The following is a 15,967-nucleotide window of genomic DNA, read 5'->3' on the forward strand; positions in this document are numbered from 1 at the left end:
TGATGCTCAGGGTGAGCCGCCTACAGCCCCCATCGCCTGAGCGCACGCAGGGATGGGAAGCAGCACCCATGCAGGGAGTTGTTCTTCATCCAGCAGCACCCTGGGTTGGGGTGCTGTGGGGTCACAGGCGATGCTGTCCCACGTTCCACACTCGAGCAGAGGAGGTGCTTCCCCAGCACTGTTATTCCACATCCCTGAATGGAAGGAGGATGAGAACGTACAGGAGGTATTCACCATCCTTTCCTCCAGCTGACAGCACGGATGTGCCTTGGCTACGGAAGTCTTCAGGGCAAGCAAGTATTTATAATGCCCAAATTCCCTTCCTGGGCATTCATTGCACCTCTAGAGTTTCACTGAAGCACGGCCAGGGAGGGTATCAAGTTGTGCAGCAGCTGGAGAGAGCCGAATGGCTTTGTTTAATCTCATATCATGCTCTGGACCAAAGGCTTTAGGTGTTTGCTGGTGACACCACTGCAGTGCAGATAACCAGATCAGTGCATTTGGTTTCATCAATGATGCTGATGGAGAGTCCAGCTCCTATGTTACATGCTGTGATACTCCAGCTTGTTATTTAGCTTTGTTCCTCACCTCAGCACTGCTCTGCCTGCTTCTGTGTTGCCCAGGTGAAATAGGTTTATCACCACAAGAAGCTGCAGAGTTCAGCAACATCAAGAAGAGGTTGTAGCCATCTCAGAAGAGATGCTCTGGCATTGTGGGATAAGGACACCACCTAAATTACTCCCTGCTCATGGCCGATTGTTGCCATATAGATTGTCATCATTCTGGTTCAGGGTTAACAGCTCCCTGAAATAGATGGGGATGCTTCTGTTTCTGTGTCAGAGCTCCTTCTGGCTGGTTGTGGATCTAAGCCATGAGGACTGGGTGCAGAAAGAGCGAGCCTGGGAGGAAACCAGCACGCAGGGAAGCTCTGGAAGACCCCAAGACATCCAACACACCTCCTGAACCCACTAAAGCATAACCCCACAGTGCTGCTTGCTACAGAACCCCTGCTTTCTGTGCTGAACGTGACGGTGGCAGCTTGCCCACCCTCACACCAGATTCAGGGACAGAATCAGCCCTCCCACCCCACAGCCCTCTGAATACCCCTGAGGACAGGCAGAGCATCACTCCCTCCATGAAGCTCCCAGATAAGCTCTTCTGAAGCACAGCATCCAGCACTGTCATCTCACGGACTCAATTACCCCTTGGGTTGACGTGCCATCCCTATGCTAGGTACCACTGTGCCTCCTCGCTGACGTACCAGCTCTTTTGTCTCTGCTCTATGACATGAGACCAGATTTTACCTCGCTGTGTGACATAAGCCCAATGGTGAGAGCATCCTGTGGGATTTCAGGGCAGGAAGCAAAGGGACTCACATTGAACTCCTCCCGAAAGAGCTTGTTGTCATCTGCCATCCGGCGGTTGATCTCCTCTTCCAGCTTGTCAACGGGCAGAGGCGGGTATTTGCGGTTGGTGCTGGGGGAGCGGGCGAGCAGTGGCATGCTCTGAGGCTCTGCAATGACATCTGCATCAGTGCTCCTCCATGCCTAGGTGGGCACAGGGACCTCACACGCACTTAGGGCCACCTCACATCTCGCTATCCCCAGGTTTTCGTGGAAACCCAGACTGGGTTGGGTTGGAAGGGACCTTAAAGCTCATCCAGTTCCAGCCCCTGCCACGGGCAGGGCACCTTCTGGGAACCTCAATTCAAGAGAGACATTGAGGGGCTGGAGTGGGACCAGAGAAGGGCACTGAAGCTGGTGCAGGGCCTGGAGCACAGTGTGATGGGGAAGGGCTGAGGGACCTGGGGGGTTCAGTCTGGAGAAGAGAAGGCTCAGGGGGGACCTGATGGCTCCCTACAAGTGCCTGACAGGAGGATGGAGCCAGGAGGGGCTGGGCTGTGCTCCCAAGGAACAAGGGATGGGACAAGAGGAACCGGCCTCAAGCTGCACCAGGGCAGGTTCAGATGGAGCTGAGGAACAATTCCTGCCCCAAAGGGTGCTCAGGCATTGGAACAGGCTGCCCAGGGCAGGGCTGCAGTCACCGTCCCTGCAAGTGTTTAAAAGACAAGAGATGTGTGCCATGGTTCAATGGTGGCCTTGGCAGTGCTGGGGAATGGTTGGACTTGATGAGCTTAAGGCTCTTTTCCACCCTAGGTGTATGAAGATAGCCTGAGAAAGTTGGGGCTGTTCAGCCTGGAGAAGAGAAGGCTGCGTGGAGACCTCAGAGCAACTTCCAGTGTCTGAAGGGGGCCTCCAAGGATGCTGGGGATGGACTCTTCATCAGGGACTGGAGTGACAGGACAAGGGGTAACGGGTTCAAACTGAAACAGGGGAAGTTTAGATTGGATCTAAGGAAGAAATTCTTTACTGAGAGGGTGGTGAGGCACTGGAATGGGTTGTCCAGGGAGGTTGTGAATGCTCCATCCTTGGCGGTGTTCAAGGCCAGGTTGGACACAGCCTTGGGTGCCATGGTTTAGTGTGAGGTGTCCCTGCCCATGGCAGGGGGTTGGAACTGGATGATCTTAAGGTCCTTTCCAACCCTAACTACTCTATGATTCTATGAAACACTTTCAGCACCCTGGGATCAAGCATCACACTGTAACAGAGGCGGCAAGATCAGGCAATGAGGACCAAGTCATCAATACTGGGGCACGGAGACCACCTCACTTCACCCTTGCTCACATGGAAAGCCTGGCACCATCGCTGTGACCTAACTCCCAGATGGACACAGTAAAGGTGGCTGTTGCTTGTGGTTCCTCAGTGAAGCCAAGAAAGGCCACGCCAGGGTTATACCAACACAGCTGATGCTCTATGAAGTTCACACCTTCATTTATAGCCACGTAAAACGGGCAGGGAAGGTCTGAGCTGCCAACGTGAAAAAAAGGTGCTGATTTCCAGTTAGCACTTGCCTGAAGGTGTTTATGTGGAAGGAGCTCAGAAAAGGGATCTGAACCGAGCTCAAGAGGTGGTGGTTCCTCTTTAGCTCTTACTTTGGTGCCTACACATTGGTGGAGATGCCCAACTTCAGACCTCCATGGGCAGCACTGGCTCAAAGCTCAGGGACAGACGAGTTTAGACATTACAGCAGGCTTGCACAAGACTTGAAAACTGTATTTATGCATCTTTAAGAGGTCCAAAAAGGTTTTAATAAAGGACAAGGTGTATTCCCTGCTTTCTTTTGTTTTGGGTTGGAAAGGACCTTAAGATCATCAGTTCCAACCCCTGCCACGGGCAGGGACCCCTTCCACTGGAGCAGCTTGCTCCAAGCCCCTGTGTCCAACCTGGCCTTGAACACTGCCAGGGAGGGGGCAGCCACAGCTTCTCTGGACACCCTGGGCCAGCGCCTCAGCACCCTCACAGGGAAGAGCTTCTTCCTTATCTCCAACCTGAACTTCCCCTGTTTCAGTTTGAACCCATCACCCCTTGTCCTGTCCCTACAGTCCCTGATGAAAAGTCCCTCTCCAGCATCCTTGTAGCCCCCTTCAGACACTGGAAGCTGCTCTGAGGTCTCCACGCAGCTTCTCTCCTCCAGGCTGAACAGCCCCAGTGTTCTCAGCCTATCTTCATACAGGAGGTGCTCCATCCCCTGAGCATCCTCGTGGCCTCCTCTGGACTTGCTCCAATATTCCTTCTGGGAGATGCTTTTGTGCTCCCTGTGTTCCACCAACGCAGACCTCACCTGCATCATCCGTTCGGCCGTTGGACAACCGAAAGGAATTGGAGTGACTCCCTGCTTGCTTGTATTTCTTGAACCTACCGAAGACAAGGGAGAGGAGAACATCAATAGGGACCCAGCAAGAAGCCCAGGATGAGAGATGCAGCCATGAAGGGGTTTTCTCATGGCTTGGTGGTTCCAAGAGGCTACAGGACCTCTAAAACCCTACCTATGGCTGTACCATCGCACTGACCCCATCTGGAAAGGCTTCTGGAGACCAGAGTAAGGTAAAAGCCAGGAGGAGAAGCTTTAAGACTGCTTCTTATGGAGGACACCCCAAGGAGTTGCTGCGGCATGGGCTGATGCAGCAGAGCACATCACCCCTAGGTTGATCTGTCGTGCACCAAAGCCCTGTCTCCGTGTGCTTTTAACTTGAAGCAGATGCTCACGCTCCACTTGCCTCCAGTTACGGGTTCTGCTGAATCACTGGGCAGGCAGCAGCCAACAGAAACCCTTTCTTAAGGGCTGGAAGCCAAGTGGGGAGGACTCAAACTCAACTCCTGAGGCAAAGCTCTCATCAGGTTCACTGCTGCGAGGGCAGGCCCGGAGCCAGGAGACGAAGGGGATTTTTCCATTGCTAAGGAAATGGGGTTTTCTTTCCCTTTTTCCACGGCTTAATCCCCAAAACGGTGAGGAATTTATAATGTTTACTGCAGGTGAACAACCACCCTCTGCTAGCTGAGCAGATACGTGCTCAGGAGCTGGGAATGCTGCATTCAGAGCAGCATAGATGCTTGGATTGCTTAAAAATGGACCTAAGGCAGCTTTGGAATGCTATAGAACCAGGTACAGCATCACCTAAGGCTCCTAACAAGCTCCAGTCGCAGGGTGCTTTGCAGTGGGAGCTGCACAGGCACAATGTGCAGGTCTGGTTTCCAAGACAGAGCTTGGCTCTGGATGTTGGATCACGCTCGGCAGCAAGATGGGAATCAAGGAATAACACACCCAGTTATACAAGCAAAGGAGTTTCTGGCTCCAGCGTTGTGTTCAGCTTCCCTGCATTACTCAATCCAACACCCTTAGCCTCAGCAGAAAACCTTACTGACTCCTTAACTGCATTAACAGGACTTCAGTTTAACCTTCCCTGCTAAATATGGCTTTATTCAGGAGCAGAACAGGCATTACCCCACTTCACAGAGAAAGGAATAAGCATCACTTACTAGATAACCCCAAACCACATTTTCATTATCCTTACAGGTTTCTTGCGTGGCTGTGCCAGCCTTTAGCTTAGGAAACAGCACAAAGGCTTATCCCTGTGCATTCAGTGATGAATGCCTGCCAAACAAGGGGAATCAGCATGAAAGCATCTCTTACCTTAACATGTACAGCACAATAATAATAAATACTATGACTAGGAGGGAAGACAGGGCCACCATCACAGCTATAATTGGAGTCTCATCTGCAAGAGGAAAAGAAAGGGGTGGTTATCAACACTGAAACATCCAGTGCCATTGTTTAACAGGGCAGAGATGTAGTTTCTGCTTGCTGGAGCCAGGCTGAGAGAGCTGGGCTGGGGCAGCCTGGACAAGAGAAGGCTCCTGAAGGGGAGACCTTAGAGCAGCTCCAGTGCCTAAAGGGGCTGCAGGAAAGCTGGAGAGGGGCTTGGGACAAGGGCCTGTAGGGACAGGCCAAGGGGAATGGCTTGAACCTGCCAGAGGGGAGACTGAGATGAGCTCTTAGGCAGAAGCTCTTCCCTGTGAGGGTGCTGAGGCGCTGGCCCAGGGTGCCCAGAGAAGCTGTGGCTGCCCCATCCCTGGCAGTGTTCAAGGCCAGGTTGGACACAGGGGCTTGGAGCAAGCTGCTCCAGTGGAAGGGGTCCCTGCCTGTGGCAGGGGTTGGAACTGGAGGAGCTTTAAGGTCCCTTCCAACCCAACCTATGCTGTTTGACAACTGAGCTACCAAGGGGCACTCTGCTTTATTTCTGCACTTGTCCCTCTGTGCTGGGGGTCCAGAACTGTTATTCTGACCAAGAAATATGATCTTTGTGCAATGACCTAGCAGGGCAAACAAACCCTCCTGGGTTTATTCAAAGACATGAAACCCTCCAGGCCTTGCATGTCTTTGCTCCCGCCATCCACGTGTTGACATGTTCCCCATCCCAGCAACAAAGAGCCAAGGAATATAATGGGAAACATTTCTGCATCCTGCACACTCGGTTGTTGCTTGAGCTTTAGCATTACCCACCAAGAGGCTCTCCAAAAGCAAGACCGGGAAGGCAAAGCAATCATGGTGTGTCTTAACCCAACCACAGCCAGTCCTTTCTTGCTGAAATCTCCAACCATAACCATCAGCATCATCCTGGCTGCTGCAGAGGAAGCTGAGCTGCCCTGCCAAAGCCCATAGTGCTGTGCCCCTGCTATCATAGTATAGTCTGGGTTGGAAAGGACCTTAAGATCATCCAGTTCCAACCCCTTGACATGGGCAGGGACACCTCACACTAAACCATGGCACCCAAGGCTCTGCCCAACCTGGCCTTGAACACCGCCAGGGATGGAGCATTCACAGCTTCTCTGGGCAACCCATTCCAGTGCCTCACCACCCTCACAGTAAAGAATTTCTTCCTTAGATCCAATCTGAACTTCCCCTGTTTCAGTTTGAACCCGTTACCCCTTGTCCTGTCACTGCAGTCCCTGATGAACAGTTCCTCTCCAGCATCCCTGCAGGCCCCCTTCACTAATGTATTACTGGACCACTTCTCCTGCCCTGCCTGGTGTTACGCTCAGCCTAACCGGTGCAGCGCGGCTGTCAGGAGATGTGATTTAAGGGCAGGGTGCCTCTGGCAGCAGGATGCAGGAGGTCTGGGGGTTGCTGTGGCTCCCTGCAGCCGTTCTTTCAGCACATCTGCCCGGATGAGTTACAGCTTTGCCACCGCAGCGCTAACCACTGCCGTGCTGCCCAGCCTACTCAGCAAAGCCAGGCAGGAAACAGGCTCCAGGGTCCCCAGCCTGCCCTGCAGAGTGATGCCATCACCCTCAGCTCCTGCACTGCTCGAGTCTCAGCTCCAGGGGTGTCACACTTGGAATTTGCTTGCAGAAGGGACAAGGACTCAATGCTCTGCTTCCACAGAGCTGCAGTGCTGGAGCACTCATTGCACTCCACAGTCTGGAAAGCAACAGCTCCGCTGGGCACCCTGTGCCAGCGCCTCAGCACCCTCACAGGGAAGAGCTTCTGCCTAAGAGCTCAGCTCAGTCTCCCCTCTGGCAGGTTAAAGCCATTCCCCTTGGCCTGTCCCTACAGGCCCTTGTCCAAAGCCCCTCTCCAGGTTCCCTGGAGCCCCTTTAGGCACTGGAGCTGCTCTAAGGTCTGCTTCATGTCCACAGCAGCCCCTCCGCTTTTTGCTGCCACGGTTTTCCTCCCAGTGCTGCTTCTTGGTGCCACAAATTGTGACCAATCCCCCTAGAATAACCCTCCAAGTCACAGCACCTGGAACATATTCATGATTTTATTAGCATTAATGTTAATATCAGTAATATTAATACCAGGATGAAGCCAGATTTTCCCCCATTTCCCATTTCTTTGCTTTCAGGAGCAGGGATGAACAACGGCAGAGAGACGGCAAAGTCAGACCTAAGCCATGGCAGATCCAAGGGAATTACGTTGAACATTACTCCAGTGGCTTAACCACTACTTTAAATGAATTCAATTGGACCTGGGTCTCTTTTATTCCTCTGCACTAATGTGCATTGACAGTAACTATCACAGAGCACCTCTCTTTAACTCTGCATCACCGTGAGCTTGGCACACCCAGCACTATAAAGCCATTTGCCACTGAGTTTACAAAGCTGAAACACCCATCAGAGCAATGATGGAAACACCCAGAGGAAGCTGGTTTCTATAGGTGACAACCACAGCGGCTGCACCTCTGCTCTGCCAACTCTGATACAGTTAAAGCCACGAGGAATTGCAAGTATTCTGGTAGTGATGCCAGTTCTCAGAACTAAGGGATGGAAAAAAGCACCTAAGTGCTGTTAAAGCAGAAGAAATGGATTTGTGCTGCCGTTTGCCAAGGGAATTATAGAGAAAAATGATTATTCACATCATTTGGAGAATGGGTCTGGGTCAAACAGGGTAAATTATAGGCAATGAAGATAATTCATAAGCAAAAAAAGAAGGAAATTGCCTGAATGGCTTCTTTTGGTCATCCAGCTCTAGGGACGGTAATGATGCTTTCAGAGCATTCAGCAGTATCTAACAGGACATGGACAGATTGATCCAGGATTGCTTGTTTCATCATAGAATGGTTTGGGTTGGAAGCGAGCTTAAAGCTCATCCAGCTCCAACCCCTGCCACGGGCAGGGACCCCTTCCACTAGAGCAGCTTGCTCCAAGCCCCTGTGTCCAACCTGGCCTTGAGCTTCTAAGAAGGGAAGCCCAGCATCAGTTGGGATAGCAGTGGGTCACCAGCTTGATAGGCTTTGTAAAGGCCAGTTTGGAAGTGTGGCACAAGGAGAGGTTTCTAATAGCAGAATGCTTCTGGAGATGTTTTCAGTGAGCAAAGAGCAACAAACTATGGAATTCTCACCTCTTCTGTCAGAGTTACCTGCAGAGAAAGAAAACAAGAGTCTCTTAGCAACCAAGAAACATCCATTTTAATAAGTTATGAGGGATCAAAGACCAAGACAGTAACGAATTTAGCAACTCTCATCATCTGCTTGTAAATCTGCCCCTTAAAACAGCAGCTACAACGCCAGGATGTTAAAACAAGAATCAGCCTTCATGTAGTAACAAGGAAAAGGGATCTAAACCCAACTGCTTGTCAGCAAAGCAGGGAGCTGAGGCCAAGCTCTGACACGGATAACCACAACTTACTGCTCTTGGTGGATAACACAGTCTGTTTAAGCCTATAACCAGCAAGTCACTGGTGTAATTCATTAGCACTTAACTAAAGAGATAACGCTTGTGAGTGGTTTTAAGTGAGTGGCTGAGCCAAGAGCTCCATTAAGAGCAGCCAAGCTCAGGGATGCGGATGAGGAGCATCCAAGGAAAGCCTCTACCTGCTGTTTTGGGTGTTTCATTTATAGGAAGCCAGAGCAAACCTGTGCCAAGGAAAGCACAGCCCAGCTCTCCTGCTGTAATGCTGCTGGTATGGGCACCCTACACCTTTGTTTCATGTGTGAAGAGCTGCAGCATGGGCTTGAGGACAACATTAATGGGTTTGGAGAAGCAGAAACTGCTTGTACAACATGTAATTCACGCAGTGCCTCTGCCTCATCCCTCTTGAGCACCACCTAATTCCTCCATGACTGATATCCACATTTCCCATTAAGATTAGTGGCAAGGGCAGCCCTAAAACTAATTTTGCTCCTTGATAAATTACTTGAAATAAAGAAAGAATCAGGTGTGGTCATTTGTTCTTGGGGCTGACATCAAGCGAGAAGCCACACGGGGCCTGGTTGGTGCAATAGCCAACGTGTCACAGCATGCACTGAGAGTCCATCAAAACCAGTAACCCCAGTGATAAAGGAAGTAGCAAAGATACAAAAGTGATTAAATCCTGTCCCTGATAGTACAGATTGCATTAGAAATCCAGATCTTCAGGCTTTTGTCCCCATCACTCCCATTTGAAGGCTATGTGTATTCTACACTTGCACTGTGCATGTATCCCTGTGCATGTGAGAGAGCTGGGCTGGTTCAGCCTGGAGAAGAGAAGGCTCCTGAAGGGGAGACCTGAGAGCAGCTCCAGTGCCTAAAGGGGCTGCAGGAAACCTGGAGAGGGGCTTGGGACAAGGGCCTGTAGGGACAGGCCAAGGGGAATGGCTTGAACCTGCCCGAGGGGAGACTGAGATGAGCTCTTAGGCAGAAGCTCTTCCCTGTGAGGGTGCTGAGGCGCTGGCCCAGGGTGCCCAGAGAAGCTGTGGCTGCCCCATCCTTGGCAGTGTTCAAGGCCAGGTTGGACACAGGGGCTTGGAGCAAGCTGCTCCAGTGGAAGGGGTCCCTGCCCGTGGCAGGGGTTGGAACTGGAGGAGCTTTAAGCTCCCTTCCAGCCCAAACCAGGCTGTGATGCTGCCACAGGCAGGGACACCTTCCAGAGACGGGGCAGCCACAGCTTCTCTCGTCAACTTGTGCCAGCGTCACCACCAACTTCTTCCTAATGTCTAACCAGCTCCATGTCCCTCTTGTGCTGTGGTATCACCACGGAATTTGCCCCAAAGTGTCTTCTCGTCCCCTTTTGTCCACTGAAACTCCAGAAGAGCAAAGAAACAAAGCCAGAGGCAGCGTGTCCTGGAGAAGAAGAGGTGAAGGAGCCACCTACCATTGTGTGATGCAGAAGAGGTCTCCTGCGTTGTCACCGTCGCACTGAAGTTCCTCTCCGTCGTCTCCGCTTCTGTGCTGGGGACAGCGGTGCCTGGAGCCGGGGGGGTCCCGCTGGGCAGAGGGGAGGTGGCTGGAGACACGGGGATGGTTGTCCCCAATGTGGAGGTGTCGATGCTGACAGTGGTGGCGTTGGGGGAGATCCTGGTGGCTGTGGTTGTAGGTGGCTTTGTGGCCACGGTAGATACAGTCACTGGAGTGCTAACGTTGAGGCTGTTGGTGCTTGTCGTAGTCCTAAGCTCAGGACCTGCTGTAGGAGCTTTGGTGGGGCTCCTGGGGGAGGTGGGCACTGTTGTGGGTGGCTCTGTGAGAGGAGAAAGCACAAGGGAACCTCCTTGAGATACCTTTCTGGAGCACTGCAGGGTTTAGATGCTGGGGGGTTGCGTCATTATAAGGATAAACCAGCCACAAAATCCCAAGTCCAGGACAGGGAATGCTTTGCACAGCACTGATGCAAACCTTAAGAACCTGGTAACTTGACCAGGTCTTACGATATTGAGGAGGTACAAAGATTGGAGCCTCTATAAGACTGGCTCAATATAGGACCTGCAGGTCCCATTTATGGGCACCTGCAGCCCATCACCTTCTTTCCGATAGTTTATACTACAGTTAAGTGGAGGGTAGAAGGAGTAAGTCACTAAGCATCACTTACTCCTTTGATCCTGAAGGTGGTTTAGGGACAAAAGGAGACAAAGAGGATATTTTACCTGTTGTAATGTTGTTAGCACCTACGCTTATCAGGCCACTTCCGAGCAGAAGGAGAAAGAACCACAAATCCATGTTGACCTGGGGAAGAGAGGAAAGACCGGGTATGTAAACCCTCATGCAACATTATCCCAAAGGAATCCAAACTGGAGAGTCCTCTGTGCATCCTGAGTGTGTAGAGCTGGGAGGGAGGAGTGAACGTGTGGCTGGAGTCCCTGCAGGCATGTGGATGGGAAGGACTTATTGCTGCGTTCGTATGTTCCGCATGGGAGAAGACACTGTGGTATCTCAGTGTGGTGGAGCAGCAGAGGTGACCAGAGATGAAGCAGGGGATGGGAGAACTGTGGGAGAGCACAGAGGAACAAGCAATGAAGCTGACAGCAAAGATAAGCACCTGGTCTTAAGGGAAATTAATGGCATGTTCACGTAATGGTCTGCAAACTGAAATGCAGCACATGTGAAGACCATGGTAAAGGAGTCTTGATCCAATGTGCCCAGGAACTGGAGGCAGGGAAGGAGGAGAGGTCAGCTCCTCCTGTGGTCAGCAGCCAATGGATCCCTGTAGACTCACTGAAGCCCCTGACTGCTAATGGGCATGGACAGAAATCCAGTGCCAGGCCAGGCTCAGCTCCATTCATAGGATCCCAGCCTGGTTTGTGTTGGAAGGGACCTTAAAGCTCATCCAGCTCCAACCCCTGCCACGGGCAGGGACCCCTTCCACTGGAGCAGCTTGCTCCAAGCCCCTGTGTCCAACCTGGCCTTGAACACTGCCAGGGATGGGGCAGCCACAGCTTCTCTGGGCACCCTGGGCCAGCGCCTCAGCACCCCCACAGGGAAGAGCTTCTGCCTAAGAGCTCATCTCAGTCTCCCCTCTGGCAGGTTAAAGCCATTCCCCTTGGCCTGGCCCTACAGGCCCTTGTCCCAAGCCCCTCTCCAGCTTTCCTGCAGCCCCTTTAGGCACTGGAGCTGCTCTCAGGTCTCCCCTTCAGGAGCCTTCTCTTGTCCAGGCTGCCCCAGCCCAGCTCTCTCAGCCTGGCTCCAGAGCAGAGCTGCTCCAGCCCTTGCAGCATCTCCGTGGCCAGAGGTCCCCATCAGATTCCCTGCACACACAGATGATGCAAATACCCATAAATAATAATAATCCTAATCCAGGCTCATCTCCAGGCCAGGCTGCACATTCCTCACTGGATGTTTCTTTCCAGGAAGCATCCTGCTAAATTACAGGGCGATGACATCATTGAACTTGCTTCCCCTCAGCTTTCTCCCCCAGCCCCTTTAAACATAAGGTCTTTACGGTGATTTCTTTCCTCTGTGGACCTCAAACAGCTCCTGAGAAATGGGCAGCGTTATCTCCTCCCAGGAAGATACAGGTCCAGAGGCAAATGACAGCATCCTCCTGGCCAGAAGAGAGCCCAAAGCTGCCAAGCCCCACACCAGCACATGGCCCTGGGCCTCCCAAGGGTGGGCCAGCATCTCCCATCCGCTACGAGCCCAGAGGAAACTCTATGTGCCATCGACCAGCAGCGGCTCTATGGCTCTCCCTTGTCCAGTTGCATCTTCAGCATCTCCTGGGAGAAGGCTGCAAGACCTCACCATCAAGATCACGCTGCCAAGAAAGGGATTTAGTCCTGATGCGCATTCTAAGCCTCCCCCTCTTAAACACATCTTGTGCTGCTTGTTCTCATTCGATCGCTTTAAACCTGCTTCAATCTAGACCCATCCCAAACTCCGGGCAAAAGGACAACGCTGAAGTCATCAATGTGCTGGGAACGGTATCAGGAATACAAGATCCTCCCCACCCCAGCCGGGAGCATCCTCCCATCAGCACCACCCCCTGACATGCTTTTCCTCACCCCCCCCCAATAGAAAAACCTGGCAAAAATCGCCCTGACTCAGTGACCAAAAGGTCAGACAAACCCTGAAGCAGCAGGAAACCAAGCTCCAGAGATAAGAGCTTTCCTTTAGCTCCCTCCACGGCCAGCCCCACTGCTGCAAGCAGGCCAGGGCTTTCTCCAAGTGGTCCCACTGGTACAACAGCAGCTTTGCAGAGGTTCAAGTGTCTGTCTGGATGCATCTGAACTGACTGGAATCCTCTTGCTGCTGGTCCTGCGATGCCTCCCCAAGGCTCTGCTCTGGGGTGGGATGTCTGGATAACCGGCAGCAGGTAGGGTGTTGATGACATGCTCCAGTCTTGGTGCTTAACACACCCCATGCAAGGTGTTCAATCACCTGCCAGAGAGATGTGCTTGGCCTGAACTGCCTTGGTTTTGGAGGAGAAAACCCCATGTTTATAGGGAAGGAATGTTCTAGGATGAAGGTGCTGAGGCGCTGGCCCAGGGTGCCCAGAGAAGCTGTGGCTGCCCCATCCCTGGCAGTGTTCAAGGCCAGGTTGGACACAGGGGCTTGGAGCAAGCTGCTCCAGTGGAAGGGGTCCCTGCCTGTGGCAGGGGTTGGAACTGGAGGAGCTTTAAGGTCCCTTCTAAACCATTCTGTGACCCTGTGTTTTTAGGGCTGAGAGCGAGCCAGCACAGCTGGAGCCTGGGGAAAAGCCCAGTGGCAAGTGCACCGGGATGTCAGCCTGTGCTCCAAGGCCACTGCGTGAGCAGTCACACTCCAGAGCTAAGATGGTCCTAAGCCAAAGAGGTTTTCCACCCCCACAATGTAGGAAAGGGAGCTCGTGTCCTCCCCATGTTTAACTGCAATAGCAAAGCACACAAAGCTGAGCCGTCAGCGAGAATGAAAGCAGCTCACTGCAGGAAACAGCTGCTCCGAGCATCCTATTGTGGGAACCCATGGAAATAGGGCCCTCATGGAGATGGGATCCACGTGGAAAGGCACGAGGAAGCTAAAGCCATGCTGAATCTCCAATGAATGTAGCAGCGGCATGGAGATGCTCCTGAAACCTGATGAGGGCTGATGGAGGCACCCAGGTCTCACCATCACAACTGCTCCCCACACCAGGAACAAATCACTGCCACAAGGAAACAGTAACAAGGGAAAAGGAAAGACTCTCAAAATGAGAGTTCCCATCCCTTTGGGATCATGTTCATTTGGGATCCTATGCATCTGGAATTCCTGTTCATTTGGGGACCTGTTCACTCAGGATCCCCATTTATACAACATCCCTTTCATCTGGCATTCCCATTCATTTGGAATCCTGTTCATTTGAGAATCCCATTCATTTGGAATTCTGTTCATCTGGGTTTCCCATTCATTTGGCATCCCATTCATTTGGGATTCTCATTCATTTGGAATCCTGTTCATTTGGGATTCCCATTCATTTGGTTCATAGCTCTGCCAGCACTGGCTCTGCAGCAGCAGTCTGGTCCAAGAGCAGGCAAACCAGTTGCTAACAGGGATGCTCCCACCACACTGGCATCCTACCAGCTCCTCATGCTGAGATCTTGCTCCTCAATGCCATAATTGGATCATTGGAACACCGTAGAGATTCCCATCTCTTCCAAGCCTTTCTTAATGGCTTCAAGGATCCTTGGAGCTGGTTGCTCCAGCTCTTGCAGCACACCTCAAATTAGCAGGGGAATGAACTTGTTCATGACCACTCGACAAAGGGGTGGCAGAGCTGGGACTGGTCCCCAAGGACCTGGTTCCTCTCCCATTTGTGGTTCCTGGAGTCCTTTCAGGAAAGTTAAGGAAGGCAAGATGATGGGTTAGGCCATACCAACCCTGCACACTCTGAAGCCAACAGCCAAATGTCCCATAGGCCTTCAAAGCTCTTCTCCCCCATCCTCAACACACTTTCCCTTGGTATCAAAAGCAGGAGGATGGGTGGAAGGAAGGGAGAGTAGTGAATCCCATCTTCTTTCTGCCCTCCAGTACAGGGAATTGACCCACGTACAACAGAAGAGCTGGGGTTTATTTCCACAACCACAATTGCTACATGGTGATTCCAGACTGGGCACGGGTACCACCTTCAAAACCCCTTTGGGATGGTGGGCGATCATAGCATCATTTAGGTTGGAAAAAGACCCTGGAGTCCAAACCATTGCTGCAGGTCCCTCCTTCAGTGTGGAGGATGCTCTGGGATTCCAGCAGTGGGCAGGCAGCTGCTTGCCTTTAAAACCCTCTTGATAGCCATAGAATCCCAGCGTGGTTTGGGTTGGAAGGGACCTTAAAGCTCCTCCAGTTCCAACCCCGGCCACGAGCAGGGACCCCTTCCACTGGAGCAGCTTGCTCCAAGCCCCTGTGTCCAACCTGGCCTTGAACACTGCCAGGGATGGGGCAGCCACAGCTTCTCTGGGCACCCTGGGCCAGCGCCTCAGCACCCTCACAGGGAAGAGCTTCTGCCTAAGAGCTCATCTCAGTCTCCCCTCTGGCAGGTTCAAGCCATTCCCCTTGGCCTGGCCCTACAGGCCCTTGTCCCAAGCCCCTCTCCAGCTTTCCTGCAGCCCCTTTAGGCACTGGAGCTGCTCTAAGGTCTCCCCTTCAGGAGCCTTCTCTTGTCCAGGCTGCCTCAGCCCAGCTCTCTCAGCCTGGCTCCAGAGCAGAGGTTTTACACTTAATAAGTTCATTGATCCTTGAGTGGATCACACCAGGAGGAAAGGATTTGCAAGGGGAGACAGAATACAGATTTTCCCAAGCCTTGCCCTGATTTCACATAGAAAGCTGGATACAGGCAGTCCATGCAGACCCTGAGTCTCCTATGGCTTTATTACACTGAATGTCAGAAGAAACAGGACACCAGGAAGCATCAGGACTCGCTGCGCAGATCATTACACAAGAACTCCCGGGAGCTGCTCCTGTGCCCAGCTGCCAGCAGTGCTTTATCAATCACCTTAACTTGGATCGGGAGCAAGGAGAGGGCTGTGCCAGCTCCCAACCCCTGCGCTTCCACCCTCCTTATTCCCAGCTGGAGCATAAAGAAACACCAGCGCTCCGCTGGTACCCGCTGCTTAACGTAAAAGGCCTCGAGAGTCCTACCCCAGAGCTGGAGGAACCCGAGAGCTCTCCCTTCCCCCTCGGCTCCCTCCCTGCTGCCTTCGGAAACGGGGAGGAAATACTTGTAATGTTATCAACATAAACACAGCTCTTGGCTGGCTGCGACATCCTGCGAGCTGCACAAAAACACCCTGACGTCAGGCGCCGGCGCTGCCCTGCCGAGCAGCCGGGATCTGCTCCGCTGCTCCAGCACAGGGATGCTCGCAGCATCCTGCCTTCCCTTACACCTTCCTGCTCCAAAGGCTGGGATGGGAGCCCTCAGGAACGGCTGCTGGTTC

At 52.5% G+C, this 15,967-nt stretch overlaps 1 protein-coding gene across 3 annotated transcripts in view; it reads right to left on the bottom strand.

The window, feature by feature from the left end:
- PTPRA (protein tyrosine phosphatase receptor type A) overlaps positions 1 to 15,967 on the bottom strand; it is a 113,398-nt gene that overhangs the window by 13,047 nt on the left and 84,384 nt on the right. For 2 of the 3 annotated variants that reach the window (XM_080626549.1, XM_080626551.1), the window contains 6 exons: positions 10,736 to 10,814; positions 9,970 to 10,332; positions 8,239 to 8,256; positions 5,032 to 5,116; positions 3,682 to 3,755; positions 1,377 to 1,513 (listed from right to left, as the gene is read on the bottom strand). In XM_080626549.1, the coding sequence (XP_080482675.1) occupies positions 1,377 to 1,513; positions 3,682 to 3,755; positions 5,032 to 5,116; positions 8,239 to 8,256; positions 9,970 to 10,332; positions 10,736 to 10,814 (756 nt within the window). The remainder of the gene's footprint in view (positions 1 to 1,376; positions 1,514 to 3,681; positions 3,756 to 5,031; positions 5,117 to 8,238; positions 8,257 to 9,969; positions 10,333 to 10,735; positions 10,815 to 15,967) is intronic. The other variant, XM_080626550.1, reaches the window with a different exon arrangement.

Source organism: Psittacula echo, assembly GCF_963264785.1.
Source record: "Psittacula echo genome assembly, chromosome: 1".
NCBI lineage: Eukaryota > Metazoa > Chordata > Aves > Psittaciformes > Psittacidae > Psittacula > Psittacula echo.